The following is a 19,319-nucleotide window of genomic DNA, read 5'->3' as shown; positions in this document are numbered from 1 at the left end:
AGATTGGTTCATCTGTATGCTGCCCCACCACTCCTCCTATCCTGTTCACTTGTGTTCTGCTGTCTCTGGGCCCCTGTGTGCTCCCCTGCCCCCCCCCCCACCACTGTGCTCCCTCCCCTCTCCTGCCGGCTGCTGCAGGGGATGTGTCACACTAGAGAACCAGGAAAGGGTCGGTAAATATGTAATTTACCAGCTCCTTCCTTTTCTGAATGGACAGAGTCACAGTCAGTGACATTGTAAAAAAAATAAAATAAATTCATAAAAAATAATACAATTAAAATACCAAAAAATAAAAACTACTGACACCAGAGGGTGAACTTCCAGAATCACAATTGCAACTGGGCCCTGCCATTCCACCACAGTGGGGAGGCCCCAAGGTGGCAGGAAGGGGGCCCACTGCAAAACTTGTGAAAGGGTCCCGCTGAGGGACCGTAATAAAGGGCCTCGCAACAAGAGTAAAGGGCCCCAGGATCAGTGGGAAGAGCCACCGGCTTAAAGGGAAGGGCCCCCGGCCAGGGGTCCGGGGGGGCCCTTCATGGTTTCTTGCACCAGGGCCCTGAAGGTTCTAGTTACGCCTCTGGCTGTGAGTGGCCGGTGCCGCAGTGACATCACTCCCGCGCATGCGCGCGGGAGTTCACTTTTCGGCAAGAAGCTCTGAAGGTCTGGCAAGATACGCCGAACCTTCAGAGCGCATGCCCCGCTGGTGTCAGTGACTGCATGCAGGGTGAATATTTCCTAAACCGTGCAGGTTTAGAAGATATTATTTTTATCTACAGGTAAGCCTTATTATAGGCTTACCTGTAGACAAAAGTTAAAAAGCAGAGTATACTACCGCTTTAAAAATGTAAGTCAATGTGCAAAAACACATGACAAACACCCATTAAAAATGAGCACTTTTCTGCAGTTAGGGCTCTTGCACACCTATGCAGTACGATTACAGTGTGCGGGCGTATGCAAAAAATAGAAAAATATATTTTCCATACACTGTAGTTGTGTTTATAATTGCACCACCGTATACATGAGTACAGCCATTCAGTGACAGGCTATACGCTGCACCTGGACTGAGGAAATGCGTTGGATGGTATTCTGAACGGGTCTAGCCAGCCTATGCTCAAGAGCTATAAAATGCATGTGTTTTGTCAAAGTTTATGTGTAAAAAGTACTTATTTTAATGGAAGCGATTTACTTCATACCACTACAGTTAGACATGTTTCCCAGAATTCCTGAATGTTGTATAATTTTTGTGTATTAATAAGCAATGAGTTTACACATAGTAATGCATGGAACGTGCAAATGATGTATGTGTTTAATACTTTTATTTTGCATTATATTTTTTAAAAATATAACCTGTGTTCATTTCAAATATTCAACCAAGGACCAACAGCTCTTTTATTTAAATCCCTTGTACATGGTTGGATGTAAACTCAAGTTTCTGTCAATCAGTTCAATGAAAGTGCTAGCTAAAAGATGTTGTACGTCTTTTCAGTGGCGGCTGGTGCATATGGGGCGCAGGGGCGCCGCCACCCCATCCATGCGTCCGGCCCCCTAATCTACATGCAGGGCCCGGGCGCATGGAGTTCAATGGGGCTTTTTTTTTAACCATGTAATTAGTGCCAGAGGCTCTCACAGGCTAAAAAAGGGTGGGCTCGGAGCGCAGAGCACTGCCCCCCGAGCCCACCCAGTTGTGTGACAATTTCCATTCGCTATTGTCACACGGATCCTCCTCCTGGCCAATCAGGAAGCAGGTTCTGAGACCTGTTTCCCGATTGGCCGAAAGAAGAAGCCATGCCATTGGGCATGGAGAAGGTGAAGGGAAGAGACACAGAAGACAGGGGTAAGAAGCCGCCACCGCCGTCGCCGTCACTGATGTCCAGGCAGTGATCCTGTCCTGTCCTGGGGGTCCTGTCCTGTCCTGTTGTGGTCCGGGGGGGTGTGGCCTGGTGTGGTCGGGGGGGGGTGGTTTATGGTGCAGTCCGTCTGCCGCCTCCCTTCACCTATGGAGCACCAGCCGCCACTGCATCTTTTCCCATGCATTCACTTGCTTTACGCATGTTTTAAATGTACAATACATGGCCAAACATTTTTAGATACCTGACCATCACACCTACTATATGGCTAAAAGCATGGGGACACCCCTCCAAATGATTTGGAGATGCTTCTAGGGAAGTATATAATTATTACTACAGCATAGAAAAGCATTTTAGACAATTGTGAATCTTCCAACCTTTTGGTAACAGTTTGAGGAAGGCCCTTTTGTTTTCCAGCAAGGCTGGGTCTCTCTGTACAAAGACAGCTCCATAAAGATATGGTTTGATGAGTTTGGTGTAGAGAAACTCAGGTGTCCTACACAAAGCCTGAACTCAACCCTACTAAACATTTTGGGATTATTTGAAGCGCCAGTTGTGAAGCAGGCCTATCTCCTCATAATTGTTCTTTTGGTTGAATTGTCACAAATTCTTGCAGATACAGTCTTGTGGTAAGCAGCCTACCTAGAAAAATGGGGGCTGTAATTGCCAAAAAGGAGGCCACATTCATATTATTGGCCATCGTTTTAGAATAGAATGTCCCAAAACTTCTATAGGTGTGATGAAGGTTATATGTGTTTCCACAAAGGCTTGGCCATATGGTAGAGCTGCACAATTCTGGCAAAAATGAGAATCACAATTTTTTTGCTTATAATCAAGATCACGATTCTCTCACGATTCTCAAAATCTATTTTATTTTAAAGATATACTGTATATATTTTTTATTTTTTTATTAACCATTTGAAATAAAGCTGTGACTAGGATTAACCACCCCCCCTGTCATGGATTACCCCTGGGTACTGCTGTGGGTCCTGCTGGCTGGTGGGTACTGCTGGCTGGTAGGTACCTCTGTGGGCATTGTTGGTGGTGGGTACTGCTGTGGGTACTGTTTCATGGGTACTGCTGTTGGTACTGCTGGCAAAGTAAGGAGCAGCGCAGAGCCGATGCTTCCTGTAGCTCCACTCTCCTTGGTCTCCTCTCACAGATGAAGTGCATTTTATATCACTCCGCCTGTGACAGAACAGAGCCGGAACTACACAGGAATCATCGGCTCCATTCTGTCAGCTCAGCTCTGACACAGACAGCCGCGATATCGCCCGTGTGTCAGCCAGACATCCCAAGTCTCTGGCATGTGGGCTGCAGCTGTCTGTGTCATAGATACATATAACACTGAGTGAGAATCGTCAACATTCGGGAGTGAGATCGTAGGGGGGAGTGAATCGAGATCGCAATTCCTATACGATGAATCCTGCAGCTCTACCATATGGTGTATATTTCAAACATGCATAAAGCAAGTACGTGCATGTGAAAACACTTAGGGTCCTGTCACATGGGGTTTCCGCCAGGCGGACTCTGCTTTGCTCAGCAGGGATCGATCCACTGATCCCCGCTGAACAGGGGGATGACTCCACTCACTGTGCTGAGATGGACCTGTCAGAGCCCTGCTCTCCTCTATGGGGAGATAGGATGAAAATGGACCGCCTTTCTGTTTTCATCAGATCCGATCCAATCCTCCAGACGGATTGGAACATAGGGATGCCATCTGTCTAGATTTCAGGGACAACATCGGATAGCAGCGGGTGTCAGTGGACATGACATCCGCTGTTCCATAGGGTTGCATGGAGAATCTGATCAGGTGGGCCTGATCAGAAAACCTGTGTGAAAGGGGCCTTACAGCAAATTGTATTATAACAAGCACCTCCAGTGAGGTGAATGATAGGAACCTGCGTTCACATCCAATCATATACTGTACAGGGGATTAAAAGAAAAGAGCTGTTAGTAGTGCATGGTTGAATGTTGGAATTGAACACAAGTTCTCTTCTCTTCATGCTTTAGTAAATCATCCTAATGTAAGATCTTATACGTTTTCCTTAAATTTCAGGTGAGGAATGGCAGTTCTTCTAACTCCTTATTGATTGGCACCTTTTGTGGGAATAGCCTTCCCAATCCAATATTTCCAAAAAATAATGTCCTGCACCTCCTGTTTAAATCAGACGCTTTCATGTCTTATAAGGGATATGAGATTACATGGACGTCATCTCCATCTGGTAAGGCGCTCCTAGATAATATTTATTATATGTGTGTTAAAGCCCGGATTCAGGTTGCCCCTTCCACCATTTGCATTTCCTACTTCACCCCTCTTGGAGTTCCCACCCCTTTCTTTTTTTTTTTTTTTTTTCTCTTTGTATACATTTCTTTTTTCCCTGGGTCTTTGGTCCATTTCCATGACGTCATGAGTCCTCTTCCTCTACTGGCAGTAGACAGGCCCTGAAATCTTCAGAGATTTATGTAGCCCCCAGGGGTAGGTCCTTGATGCCCTGGACTAACAGGATGTGGTTTGATTGATGTTGGGTGTGATTCATCAGAGAAGTAAGCCTTGCAATGAGAGTGACTTTTTAATTTTATTAAATTGCTGGCCTTTTCATTGTTTTATTTGCTGTAAAAGGGATACCGGTCTATCATTGTGCAGCAGTGAAGGGGGACATGAGCTTGTACAACACTTCTTAGGTCATATGAGTCTGTGTGTTAAAGGATGAACTCCACCAAAACAGAGCATATCAGAACTAAAGTGGACACAGAGTCAAGTATATTTTTTATAAAAAATAAGTGCATACATTATGCATAAATAATGTGTAAGATGCAAGGCTTTCTTTCTCAGAGAATTGGTGCAGGAACTCCCTCTTTCTGAGTCAATTCTGGTCTCCGCCCCTCTACCCATCTCCGAGCATTGTTTCTTGATTCCACCAAACTCTCAGTACCACCCATTTTAGGGAATACATAGTCAAGTATCATTTTGTGATGCAAAGTAGTTTGTATGTAATATGCTAACATGAAAAGCAGTAAAATAGATCCCCTGCAGCAAGCAGCAATATAACCCCCCAGCAACAATGGACCCCTGCAAAAAAATACCACCCCAGCAACAATAGACCTTGAGCAGCAACACCAGATCTCCCAGCAGCCAGCATCCATAGACCATTGCATCAACAGCAGATCCCTTCCAGCAACAATTGACCACCCGGCAACATAAGCTGCTCCCCACCGCTCCTCAGCACACTAGCAACAATAGACTTCCCCAGCAACAATAGACCACCATGCAAAAATAGATCCCCTCCAGCAACAATAGATCCCCTAGCAGCCAGCCTCAATAGACCCTCCAGCACACCCCAGCACCTCTTGTCGTTGCATATAGTATGTTTAGTACTGTTCCTCCTGAAAAAAAAGCTCTGGTGAGACGTATTACCTCCCAAAATGATTGCAGCAGTGGCGGCCCGTCCATTAGGGGCGCAGTGGCGCCGGCCCCCTATCCATGCATCTTGCCCCCTAATCTACATGCAGGGCGCCGGATGCATGGATTCCAATAGGGGATTTTTTTTTTTTTGAAGCACGTGATTAGAGCCAGAAAGGGTTGGCTCTGGGTGCAGAGCACTGCGCCTTGAGCCCACCCAGTTGTATGGCAATAGCAAATAAATATTTGCTATTGTCACACTGATTCTCCTCCCAGCCAATCAGGAAGAGGGTTGTGAGACCCCTCTCCCGATTGGCCAAAAGGAGAAGCGATCTTACTGGCCACTGGCCTGGAAGAGGGAGGAGACACACAGCAGCGGCCCAGCCATCCAGCACTTCCCGGCTCGGACAGGAGGAGGTAAGGAGGCAGACCGGGCAGCTGGTTGTTTTGGGGGCCCCCCCCCGTATTACCGAATATCCCCCCCTGAATTACCCCGAATTGGTATGAAGCCCCCTCCGAATTAGTGAGCACCAGCCACCACTGGATTGCAGTACTCAACAATATTATGTAAAGAGGAAAGGATCACCGCTACTCCTGACCATCCCAGGTGAATAAATGATAAAGAGCGGCCTCAGCCTACATGTGTCCACCAAACCGCACACCCTAATGCCTTCTGCCCCACCACCGGGGCTTACTCATATGACTATGACTAAGCCCCGGTAGGTGGGGCAAAAGGTATCAGGATGTGTGGTAAAGTGGACACATGTAGGCTGAGGCCGCTCTTTATTGTTTATGCACTTGGGCTGGTCAGGAGTAGTGGCGATCCTTTCCTCTCTACATTTATAAACCCCCTGGATTGGTCTTAGTACACGTCTGCACCCCATGTTCTGGGACACATGGATATGCTTTCACCTCTACTTTGAGCGGCGCCAAAAGCAATCAAACAGGACTCAACAATATCATATTCTTTCATTCTATCATTAAATTCAGAGCCATCCGTGTGCAGATTTCATTCAAGGTAAAAAAAAAAAAAACGGTCTTCAACAACTTGCAGCAAGAGTACACATGTGCAAACTACCACCTCCAACAAATGCCAATGGGTCCAATAAAAATATATTAAAAACCACATAAGCATCTAGTTACAGTGGGTATAGAAAATAATCACTCGTCTTTAAAATAATCACATTTTGTTGCTTTGTAGCCTGAAATGAAGACAGACACGGTTTTTGTTTTATCCAGCTGTATTTATTTGTGCAACTTATAACGTCCAAGTGAAAGATATAACCCCAACATGTCACAAAATAAATAAAAAAAAACAAAAACAGAATCACTGAGTTGGAAAAAGGACACCTATATTGCTTATTATTATTATTATTATTATACAGGATTTATATAGCGCCAACAGTTTGCGCAGCGCTTAACAAAATGAATGCTTAAACTTTATATGTGCTGATGCAGTATATGATATGGCTTGTTTTTCGATCAGTATAGCAAGAATGGTCATTGTAGAGTCCATCTTCATTAAACCGCTCACTATGGACTCAAACACAAGAGAAACAAGAAACATCTTACATTCCCTTTCTCCTTTTCTCTTCCATCTTATTCACAACATGGATTTGTGTGACCATAACATCATGTGGTAATCCCTGGGAATTTTACAATAATAATAATACACTGACAAACATCTGATGGCACCCATCATAGATCTGTATATAATGATGTACTTGGCATGCATGCTGCAGTCAGATCAAAAATCCAATATAACCCCCATGGCGGTATTCACGAGTGTGGCTCTGGGGTTAACTTTCAGTACCAAAAGCGGTAACCCCGAGCCACACTCGGGATTACCCCACAATGTTACTCACCTTCCCTGCGCTCCCCCGATGTCCTCCCTGCTGTCCTCCCCTCCGCCCTCACACTCTCTCCCCGCTCTGTGCACGGCCGAGCGTTGCGACACAGGGGGGTGGAACCGGCGGCAAATTATAAAATGTAAATACACAAATGACACGATTAACGGATTACACTGTATCATGCCATTTCACCACAGGATTGCACCTGGTGACTTTTCCAGTGCCCTGCCTGTGCTTTTCCAGTGCTTTGTGCCTGGAAAATTGACCATGGCGTCCAAAAAGCGTTCTTTTTGCGGAAAAGCGCTTTTATACGAACTGGAAATCAGCGACAGCAAAACTGAGTTACTTGAAGAACTGTGCGATAGCGCTTCGTGGGAAAATTCATCATCAGGTACCGAAGGTGACGACAGCGGCGATTCTGAGGTCTCTTTCTGGCACATAGCTTGTGGAATTTGGGAAGTATATCAAATGATTCTTCACAATTTCCAACGGAGCGATGTGCCAGAAAGAGACATCAGAATCGTCACTGTCGTCACTTTCTGTACCTGATGACGAATTTTCCCACGAATCGCTATCGCTCAATTCTTCAAGTAACTCAGTTTCGCTGTCGCTGAAAAAGTTCGGAATTCGGCAACCAGAACCGACCAAAATGCAATGGGACAGGAAATGGGCTTTAAAAGCCCATGATTGGACCAGAACCATCAGTAAAAGCCAATTGAGGGGGCAGGAGAATGCTAGGAATGTGATTGGAGTGACTAGGGGGTCCAGAGGCCAATCATTAGTGAATACGCCCCCCAGTATATAAGATAGCCCCGCCAAATTCCTAGCATTGTAATACAGGGACGTGGAAGAGAGTGGAAGCAGTTCTGTTACTTCTGCTCTCAAAGTGTCATTTAGCAATTATTAGTGTGAGGAAAGGGATATCTAGTGTAGTAAGGGTGCTATTTTCCACTTTAGTTAGATTCAAAAATCTAGTTTCTGTAGGGAAAGTGTTAAGTGCCAGGGTGACCGTAGTGTAGTGTAGTAGTGTAGGGTTAACTGACTCTGACTGCTATGGCAGGGTGACCAAACCCTACCATGTCAGGGTGACCGCTATAGAGAAAAGATTGTTTCTCTTACTTATAGAACAGCGATATGGCTTCTCGCCTGTCACCCGGCTTTTTGCTGCAGGCGTTTATAGGGCTTTTTTGAGGACATGTTTGGAGTCAGGCATGATATCTGAATTTCTGTGTAGGGGTATATATACACACACACATGTATGTATATATCCACATACACATATATAGGTGTGAAAATAGCAGAACACTATGCTTGCGATAATTAAATAATTAACAGGCATAGGACTACGCTCCTATCACACCTATATGTGTGTATGTGTATAAATACATATAAGTGTGTGTGTATATATACCCCTATACAGAAGTTCAGATGTTTTGCCTGCCTCCAAAGACCCCAAAAAAATGCCCAAAAAAAACGCCTGCTGCAAAAACACACCTGGGCGTTTTTGTCCTCCCCTCCGCACTTTTATATACATATAAGTGTGTGTGTATATATACCCCTACACAGAAGTTCTGATGTTATGCCTGCCTCCAATAACCCCCAAAAAATGCCCAAAAAAATGCTTGCTAAAAAACCGGCAAGGTGTGAAAATAGCGGAGCCATATCCCTGTTCTATATTAATTCTAATACAAACAAACTTTTTTTTCTGGTTCTGGACATGCTACAGAGCTGAAACTTCACAGGTACACTTTTTAGACCCCCCCCCCCCCCCCAGACACTAAATCCAAAGAAATCTCATTTTTTTTTCAATAATTTTTTCAATAATTGGCTCTCTATCAAAAATGACAATTTTTAAGAACTTTTTTTGTGTGATTAATAGTCCCTGGGGCATGACCCAGAACCCTAGGCACTTTTTAGGGGCATTTTTTGGGTTTTAGGGCTTCAAAATGGTGTTTTTTGATTACCGAAGTTCGGGTCCCATTGATTTCAATGGGGTTCTGAAATCCGGGCCGAACATTCGGAAAGTTCGGGTGTTCTGGTCGAACCAAACTTTTGAAAAGTTCGATCATCCCTAGTCGCAACACTTGCAGGAAAGGGAACCGGAAGACAGGTGTCGGCATCGGCCGAGCAGGCAGCGGGAGGACGGCGGGGGAGGACGGCGGGGATCGAAGGAGAAGGTGAGTTTTAAAATGTAAAACAACAGATTTCTGTGCAAAACAATGTACCGCTTTTAGCACAGAAATTTGGACATAATCAGACCGCCAGAGAGGTTAAACCTTGAATGCAGAGGAAGTCAAGAAACCCTTATAAAGCTTGGTCCAAGTTACTCACAAAGGAAAAAAATCTCTTCCTGATCCCCAACAGAAATGAGTTACTACCTGAATTAGCAATCTATGCTATTTTGTGTAAATATTATTGGGTATATTTTGGCCATTTAGAAACACACCCATCCTTTTTGAACCAATCTGATTTGTCTAGAACTGGCTCCTGTGGAAGACCATTCCACATTTTACAGCTCTTATTGTAAAGAAGCCTTTCCCTTGTACAGTATATTTGAATTCATTAATACAACCTTGTAAAGTTAAAGCACTAACATCCGCCCATATACTGATATTGATGTGATTTTATGTCTACCTAAATGCAAATAGCTGAACAAGTAATAATATTTTATTATACACTGTTTAACATTTGCAGGTTGTGGGGGGACTCTGTTCGGAGATCACGGCTCATTTACCAGTCCTGATTATCCTGGCACTTACAGTAACAACACCGACTGTGAATGGACAATTGTGGCTCCCATGAGAAGAGCAGTACGAATAAACCTTGCAGCATTCAGCATTGATGACCCCGGAGACTGTGCCAATAATTATCTCAAATTTTACAATGGACCTTTCTCTAGCTCCCCATTAATTAGGACATTCTGTGGTCTGGTAAGCTTTCACCCAAATTCTTCAACTAGTCTTGAGAGAAATATGCAGACTTCTAGAGCTCACCCACTTCTGGAAACATTAAAAGAAGAATAATGGCCAAAGCTTTTTTGGCTATACTTTGGCTGTGGGTCACAGGAGGGCATTTAGTTCTTCACTCCTGTGATCTAGTTTAAGCTGACAGCGGGCTAAAGCCTTCTATTGGTTGACAGCACAGAGCTGGTCCAGGCTCTGCAGGGATCCTGACAATAATGTCAGGATCCGCCCAAATGCCTGACCAGCAGCTGTCTCGGCCTCTCATGGCACCACTGAGAGCCTGGGCCACCCACTCTCGCCTCTTCCACAGCCCAGCTCTCCAGTGAGCACTGGAGGGGCAGAGAGAGGTGACTGACAGTCCCCATTCTCTTCTCGGAGCAGACCTGAGAACTGAGTGATCATTGGTTCTCAGTATAGAGGTGGTAGGGGACAGATGCAGCATCTGATCGCTGCTGCAGTAATCTAGGTGAGTATGAATGTTTATTTGTCATTCCTGGACTTCTCTTTTACTTACCTGGCCGCAATGTGGATTCTGTGACTGCAATAATCCAACTCACTGACCCAAAGCAAGCATGCAGCCAATGAGTTCAGAATGTTTGATCTGCCTACTGGCTACAAATAAGGAGTTCTAAAGTCATAAATTTTTTACCCTAATGCATTCCCCCCTCCTTGTCCCTAAACACTCACCTGTCTCCTCTCACTGATCCAGCGCTTCTCCCTTCCTGGTCTCACAGGAGGCCTTTGGCTGCTACTGCTGTCAGTCAAATCCTGTGAGGAGGGAGTGGGGGGCGTGGCTGAGCTGTGTGTGTCTATGGATGCACACAGTCCAAGTCAGGAGCACGCCTGCACGGGTCGCCCCTCAGCACCCAGGGCTCGCTGAGGGTGCACCCGGAGGAAGGAGGAGGGGACAGCCCAAGAGGAGTAATAGACCACTTTGTGCAATATCATTGCACAGAGCTGGTAGGTATAACATCTTATTTTAGGACAAAAAAGTTCACCATTATTAGCACATTAAAATGGATTGAAGTCACTGGATCAGTATGACAACCAAGAAAAAAGAATAATTTTCATGAGAAGAGATCAGCAATGGTAGCCTGCATATTTCTTCAGATATGGGTTTTCTATACCTAACTGCTATGGCTTTTCTTTAAAGTATATGTAATCTCTAACAATGAACTTCTCTTATTTTCTCCCTTTGTGTCTGTTCTAACTAAATGCATTTTGTTATATCTGTTTGATAGGTGTAAAAAAATACCTGTTGATCCTGCCAGAAATCTAGTGAGCTGATAACTTTCTGTGCTCTACGCTTGTGCTGCACTGTCAGAATACTTTTAAATTCTTTCTGTAATCGACAGAACACATTCCGCTCGCTCACGGATCCCCCCGTGCGAGTGACTTGCGATCGTCCGTTACACCAGAAGAAATCATTCTCCCCTGTGTAACAGCATAGATCATACTGTCCTGCTATGTAGGACCGTTGATCTCTGCTATTACACACACAGCCACATCCAATCACAGTTAGAATCACGCCCCTAGGGACACACTTAACCCCTCCCTCTCAAATAAAGTTAACCCCTTCCCTGCCAGTGTCATTTTACAGTAACAGTGCATATGTATAGCACTAATTACTGTAGTAATGTCACTGGTAACCCCAAAAGTGTAAAAAATGTCAGTCAAGGGTCCGATCTGTCCACCGCAATGTCGCAGTCCCGCAAAAAAAAAAATCGCAGATGGCAGCCATTAGTAAACACAATAACTTTTGCGCAAACCAATCAAAATACACTTTTTGCTATTTTTTTTACCAAACATATGTAGCAGAAAACAAATTGGCCTAAAATGTTAAAAAAATTTAGATTTTTACATTTTTTGGGGGGGGATTTCATATAAAAAAAAATTTGAAAAATATTGTTATTTTTGCAAATTTGTCGCTCTTTTTTTGTTTATAGCGCATGATCAAAAAATCGCACAGGTGATCAAATACCACCAAAAGAAAGCTCTGTTTGTGGGGAAAAAAGGATATCAAATTCTTTTTGGGTACAGGGTCGCACGACCGCGCAATTGTCCGTTAAATTCACACAGTGCCGAATTGCAAAATAGGCCCTGGTCAGGAAGGGGGTAAAATCGTCTGGGGCTTAAGTGGTTAACAATGTCCCGTGTACATGGAGCCTAATAGATAGGGTGACTAAGGCCCCTTTCACACAGGCGGACCGTTCAGATCCGCCTGTCCATTTTTTTGGCGGATCTGAACGGTCCCCCCATGCATCTCTATGGGGGATCGGATGTCAGCGGAGACATGTCGGATCGGATGAGAACAGACCGACGGTCTGTTCCCATCTGATTTTCCCCATAGAGATGCATGGGGAACTGACAGCTGTGTCTCCGCACACAGCGCAGAGACACAGCTGTCATCCTCCTGCTCAGCGGGGGATCGGCGGCTTGATCCCCCTCTGAGAAAAACGGAATCCGTCCGACGGACGGATAGTGTGAAAGGAGCCTAACAGAGACACAGACAGCAATAAAAACTGACAGGCGCTTTAATCCCTCTCCACTCTTTCCAAAACAAAAAAAAAAATCTATTTTTACAACGTGAGTTCCATCTAGAGGCCAATATGAGAACTGCAGCAGTGTGTGTACTAAAATGTAAGTAATAGGAGTCTTTTACAAGTGAAGACAATTAACCTTTGAATTGGCATCTTTTCCATTCGGTGGCTGAAAACATGTAGTTTGGTGCAATGTCTGTGGAGGTCAATGAAAGAAATCCTCAATTACAGAAGTCAATAAAAGCCACAGATCATTGTTGTATAAAGGGTTATAAAAACATAAAGAGACATTACCTAAAATATACGGGGGGATGCTATTTCTATATATGCAACTTGTCTGGCTGTATGGTCCCTTTTTCTTCAAAATGTCTGAGTCACTGACACAGAGCAAGTAAGCATATCGGGAAAGTCATAGTAAAGGCAGAAGTCTTCATCTACATATTTGTTCTGAGTTAGTAGCTAATGGTGTCAAGGCAAGAGGATCAGTATGATAGACAGTCAACTGCCATTTGCGGAATGAGATGTCGGCAATGGCAGCCTCCTTGTTTTTCTCAGAAAAGGCTTCCTTTCATTGCTACTGTGTTTCCCCGAAAATGAGACCAGGACTTATAATAAACTAGGACTTATTTTCAGGGAATGTCTTATCTATCCCCTTATCTGTCCCCTGTCTTCTCTCCCCCTCTCCCCCTGTCAGCTCAGGAGTCATCATTATTACATCTTTAATCCCAAAAATGAACCTTAGGTAAAGGCATTGTAAAAATATGTCAGGGCAGAGATCCCTGCTTATGTCCCTGCTTATGTCAGCCCCGCTCCGAGCACTGCAGAGGGAGGGCAGAGATCCCTGCTGACGTCAGCCCCGCTCCGAGCACTGAAGAGGGAAGGGCAGAGATCCCTGCTGACGTCAGCCCCGCTCCGAGCACTGCTGAGGGAAGGGCAGAGATCCCTGCTTATGTCAGCCCCACTCCGAGCACTGAAGAGGGAAGGGCAGAGATCCCTGCTGACGTCAGCCCCGCTCCGAGCACTGCTGAGGGAAAGGCAGAGATCCCTGCTTATGTCAGCCCCACTCCGAGCACTGAAGAGGGAAGGGCAGAGATCCCTGCTGACGTCAGCCCCGCTCCGAGCACTGCAGAGGGAAGGGCAGAGATCCCTGCTGACATCAGCCCCGCTCCGAGCACTGCAGAGGGAAGGGCAGAGATCCTCGCTGACGTCAGCCCCGCTCCGAGCACTGCAGAGGGAAGGGCAGAGATCCCCGCTGACGTCAGCCCCACTCCGAGCACTGCAGAGGGAAGGGCAAAGATCCCTGCTGACGTCAGCCCCGCTCCGAGCACTGCAGAGGGAAGGGCAGAGATCCCCGCTGACGTCAGCCCCCCTCCGAGCACTGCTGAGGGAAGGGCAGAGATCCCCGCTGACGTCAGCCCCGCTCCGAGCACTGCTGATGGAAGGGCAGAGATCCCCGCTGACGTCAGCCCCGCTCCGAGCACTGCAGAGGGAAGGGCAGAGATCCCCGCCGACGTCAGCCCTGCTCCAAGCACTGCAGAGGGAAGGGCAGAGATCCCTGCTAAGGTCAGCCCCGCTCTGAGCACTGTAGAGGGAAGGGCAGAGATCCCCGCTGACGTCAGCCCCGCTCCAAGCACTGCAGAGAGAGGGCCTGCTGACGTCAGCCAGGAGGAGAGGAGAAGATCTTCAGCGGGTCATGTGAGCATCCAGCGGCGCTGTAAACAAGGTATTTTCAACAATAAAGTTACAAAATTAGACACACTGGACATTATATAATCTTTTTACAAAACGGATTAAATATTTTTTCACAAACTTTGCTAATATTGCAGCCCCTCCCCAAAATCACACTAGGTCTTATTTATGGGGTAGGGCTTATTTTTGGGGAAACATGGGAGTATATGCCATTGTTACTGCTTCCACTATGGAGAGCCATAGGCAGTCATCAAAGAGTTGAACACTGCTCTTACTATTCCAGTTGCTCCATATCCAGCTCATCCAGTACAGAATGTAACACTGTAAGCTGTCATACCACTAGGGTGTAACTTCCAAAGTGGGAGAAGGTGGTGGAGGGGATTTTGCATAGCTCCCAACTGTCCCTGATTTTGAGGGATTGTCCCTAATTTGGAACAAAGTCCCTCTGTCCCTCTTTCCTCCTCATTTGTCCCTCATTTTGGTCTGATCTATAAAGTTGTATATAAAATGCACTTTTTATCTTTCAAAAAGTGTTTCCCAGTGTTAAACCTTTCATCCAATTTCAAAATTGCTGCATTTGTAAATTTCAAAAGCAAATATAAAGGAATAGTAGTGGTAAAAAAAATCCGGGTTTAACTCATCTTTTTTTTTTTTAAATAATTATTCTTTAACCACTTAAGCCCCAGCCCTATTTCGGACACTTTTTGTTTACAAGTTAAAACCAGTATTTTTTCCTAGAAAACTACTTAGAACCCCCAAACATTATGTATATTTTTTTAGCAAAGACTCTGGAGAATAAATTGTCAGTCATTGCAAAACTTTTTGTCAAGCGGTATTTGCGCAGCGGTCTTTAAAACGCCATTTTTTTAAAAAAAATTGAGAAATCACATTTCACTGCCTTTAAAAAATACTAAACAGTAAAGTTAGCCCATTTTTTGTATATTGTGAAAGATGATGTCACGCCGAGTAAATAGATACCCAACATGTTACGGTTTAAAATTGCGCCCCCCCCCGTGGGATGGCGACAAACTACGGTCAATAGAGATCTCAATCTGCGACGCTTTAAATTTATTTAACGGTTACCAGGTTAGAGGTAGAGTGTAGCTCTTTTTTTTAAATTATTGTGCACGCTCTGGCGATCGCGGCAATACCTCACATGTGGGGTTTGAACAGCGATTTCATTCGCGGCTCGACTTGCGTATACGTTTTTTTTTTGTGCGCGAGCTAACGGTGACTGGGGCGGCAAAATTTTTTTATTTTTTTTTTCCTATTTATTTTTTATTTTTTTTAAACTTTATTACAGGTTTTTAAAAAAAAAAAAATCTGATCACTTTTATTGCTGTCACAAGCAATGTAAACATCCCTTGTGACACCAATATGTGTGACAGGTACACTTTATGGAGGGATCGAGGGTCTAAAAGACCCTAGACCCTTCCACTACACTTCCCTGTATGCAAAACGCCGAAAACTGCATTTTTGCATACAGACGTTTTTTAAATTTGCCGCCTTTTGCAGCACAGTAACCCGGAAGTGACGTCATGGACGCCGCCTCCGGGTTACGTCATCGGAGCCCCGATGGATGCCGTTTCCGGCATTCATCGGGACTCCATCCAGCCGGCCGACGTGCCGGCTGGGTGCTCGGGGCTCCCGGTGGGACGGGAGCCCCGGGCAAAGCCAAGGAAGGCGGCGGGAGGGGGGGGGACGTCCCCTCCCGCCCCCCCGGGTAACGATAAAAAATTATAAAAAATGAATTTGGGTACAGTTTTGCATGACCGTGCAATTGTCATTCAAAATGCAACATTTGGCGTGGGCAGGAAGCGGGTGAAAGTGCCCAGTAGTGAAGTAGGTAAAGGGATGAGGTGGCAAGCCTACTTCAAACATGTCTGCCTTTGTTCATTTCCATTACATGGGAGATTGGTAGTTTACATAAAAAGGTGACATTCAGGAAGCGACAAGGACACTGCATTTTTGGCAAGATCAACAGATATTTTCACACTGCTATAAAAAAAAACACAGCTACGTTGTTTTCAGAGGAGCCATTCACACAGGTGCATAAACATGAGCTGCTTTCAGATCTGTAACACACACAATCCAAAAATTTGCGTCTAAGAACATGCGGGTTCCATGCTTACACAGATAAATGTATGTATAAGCGTATTTTGATTGGTTTGCGCAAAAGTTATCGCGTTTACTAACAAAGGGAAAGATTTTTGTCATTTTTGGTGTTTTTTTTTTAACGAGTAATGGCGGCGATCTACGATTTTTTTTGCGGTACTGCGACATTGCGGCGGACAGATCGGACCCTTGACTGACATTTTTGACACTTTTGGGGGTACCAGTGACATTACTGCAGTAATCAGTGCTATATATATGCACTGTTACTGTAAAAATGGCACTGGCAGGGAAGGGGTTAACAGTATTGGACAGGGAGGGGTTAAGTGTGTCCTAGGGGCGTGATTCTAACTGTGCAGGGACAGGTCTACTAGTGTAAAAACAAAGATCAACAGTTCTACATAGTAGAACTGTCTGATCTTCACTTTTACACAGGGAGAACTGACAGGCGGCTTGTTTACATAAGCCGCTCTGTCTTTCTCCCGCTGTACCGGCGATCGTAGTGTGACCGGCGGACATCGGGTCCGCCAGTCACACTCCCGCACTCCTCCGTGAACGAGCCTCAGCGGGCGCGTGCCTCAGCGGGCGCGTGCCTCAGCGGGCGCGCGCCCACCCGCTATTGGCTCTAGAAGGAGTGACAGGCGAGCGACGTAGACCTACGTCACTCTGCCTGGCCGGGGCCGACTGCCGCAGTAAATATACTGTGCGCAGTCGGCAACCGGTTAAGCACATCAATACACAGGTATTTTTCTATCATTACACAGGAACTTTTTCTCATGTACAATAACATCAATAAAAAAATTCAGCCATGTGAATGAAGCCTTCGCCTGATAAGTACAGATTAGGCTAAAGCTTCATTCACATGGTTGTAAAAATGTTACTGATGTTATTTTACACACGTTTGCTGGAGAAAAGTTCCTGCGTAATGATCAGCAAAATACTTGTGTATAGATTTGTTTAAATGCATAAAGACGCGTATACATGCATAACTTGTTTTGATAATAATTAATTTTCCCCCCTGTTTAGACCTAATTTATGTGTATACAAATATGTATAAGTGCATTAATACAGTGCCTTGCGAAAGTATTTGGTCCCCTTGAACTTTGCAACCTTTCAGGCTTCAAACATAAAGATATAAAACTGTAATTTTTTGTGAAGAATCAACAACAAGTGGGACACAATCATGAAGTGGAACGAAATTTATTGGATATTTCAAAATTTGTTAACAGATAAAAAACTGAAAAATTGGGCGTGCAAAATTATTCAGCCCCCTTAAGTTAATACTTTGTAGCGCCACCTTTTGATGTGATTACAGCTGTAAGTCGCTTGGGGTATGTCTCTATCAGTTTTGCACATCGAGAGACTGAAATTTTTGCCCATTCCTCCTTGCAAAACAGCTCGAGCTCAGTGAGGTTGGATGGAGAGCGTTTGTGAACAGCAGTTTTCAGTTCTTTCCACAGATTCTCGATTGGATTCAGGTCTGGACTTTGACTATTCCATTGTAGATTTTGCTTTATGTTTTGGATCATTGTCTTGTTGGAAGACAAATCTCCATCCCAGTCTCAGGTCTTTTGCAGACTCCATCAGGTTTTCTTCCAGAATGGTCCTGTATTTGGCTCCATCCCATTAATTTTAACCATCTTCCCTGTCCCTGCTGAAGAAAAGCAGGCCCAAACCATGATGCTGCCACCACCATGTTTGACAGTGGGGATGGTGTGTTCAGGGTGATGAGCTGTGTTGCTTTTACGCCAAACATAATGTTTTGCATTGTTGCCAAAAAGTTCGATTTTGGTTTCATCTGACCAGAGCACCTTCTTCCACATGTTTGGTGTGTCTCCCAGGTGGCTTGTGGCTAACTTTAAACGACACTTTTTATGGATATCTTTAAGAAATGGCTTTCTTCTTGCCACTCTTCCATAAAGGCCAGATTTGTGCAGTATACGACTGATTGTTGTCCTATGGACAGAGTCTCCCACCTCAGCTGTAGATCTCTGCAGTTCATCCAGAGTGATCATAGGCCTCTTGGCTGCATCTCTGATCAGTCTTCTCCTTGTATGAGCTGAAAGTTTAGAGAAACGGCCAGGTCTTCGTAGATTTGCAGTGGTCTGATCCTCCTTCCATTTCAATATTATCGCTTGCACAATGCTCCTTGGGATGTTTAAAGCTTGGGAAATCTTTTTGTATCCAAATCCGGCTTTAAACTTCTCCACAACAGTATCTCGGACCTGCCTGGTGTGTTCCTTGTTCTTCATGATGCTCTCTGCACTTTAAACGGACCTCTTAGACTATCACAGTGCAGGTGCATATATACGGAGACTTGATTACACACAGGTGGATTCTATTTATCATCATCATCAGTCATTTAGGTCAACATTGGATCATTCAGAGATCCTCACTGAACTTCTGGAGAGAGTTTGCTGCACTGAAAGTAAAGGGGCTGAATAATTTAGCACGCCCAATTTTTCAGTTTTTTATTTGTTAAAGTTTGAAATATCCAATAAATTTCGTTCCACTTCATGATTGTGTCCCACTTGTTGTTGATTCTTCACAAAAAATTACAGTTTTATATCTTTATGTTTGAAGCCTGAAATGTGGCAAAAGGTCGTAAAGTTCAAGGGGGCCGAATACTTTCGCAAGGCACTGTATGCATGCATAACTGCCTAAAGCGCATGTTCTTAAATTCAGATTTTTAGATTCTGTGTTACAGATCTGAAAGCAGCTCATGTATTTGCACCTGTGTTTGAATAGCTCCATTGATAACAATGTAGCTGTGTTCAGATCCGTAATTAAAAAACACTTGTATATGCATTTCTTTGGCCATGTGACTGAAGACTCTATATCTAAGGACTGGTAAGTTAAAAAATGTTGTATTTTATATTCTTAGGTTTGGATATCTTTAACCAGTTTTGGACCGG

The 19,319-nt window shown here is 44.7% G+C and overlaps 1 protein-coding gene across 1 annotated transcript in view; it reads left to right on the top strand.

Annotated features, from left to right (window-relative positions):
* The window catches only part of CUBN (cubilin), a 439,455-nt gene that overhangs the window by 418,387 nt on the left and 1,749 nt on the right, over positions 1-19,319 (top strand). The window contains exons 65-66 of the mRNA XM_082257511.1: positions 3,907-4,072; positions 9,795-10,030. Coding sequence (XP_082113637.1) covers positions 3,907-4,072; positions 9,795-10,030 — 402 coding nt within the window. The remainder of the gene's footprint in view (positions 1-3,906; positions 4,073-9,794; positions 10,031-19,319) is intronic.

This window comes from Pelophylax lessonae (assembly GCF_965119305.1).
Source record: "Pelophylax lessonae genome assembly, chromosome: 5".
Taxonomy (NCBI): Eukaryota; Metazoa; Chordata; class Amphibia; order Anura; family Ranidae; genus Pelophylax; species Pelophylax lessonae.
The sequence above is the reverse complement of the archived record's forward strand: the minus strand, read 5'-3'. Positions and strand labels throughout refer to the sequence as shown.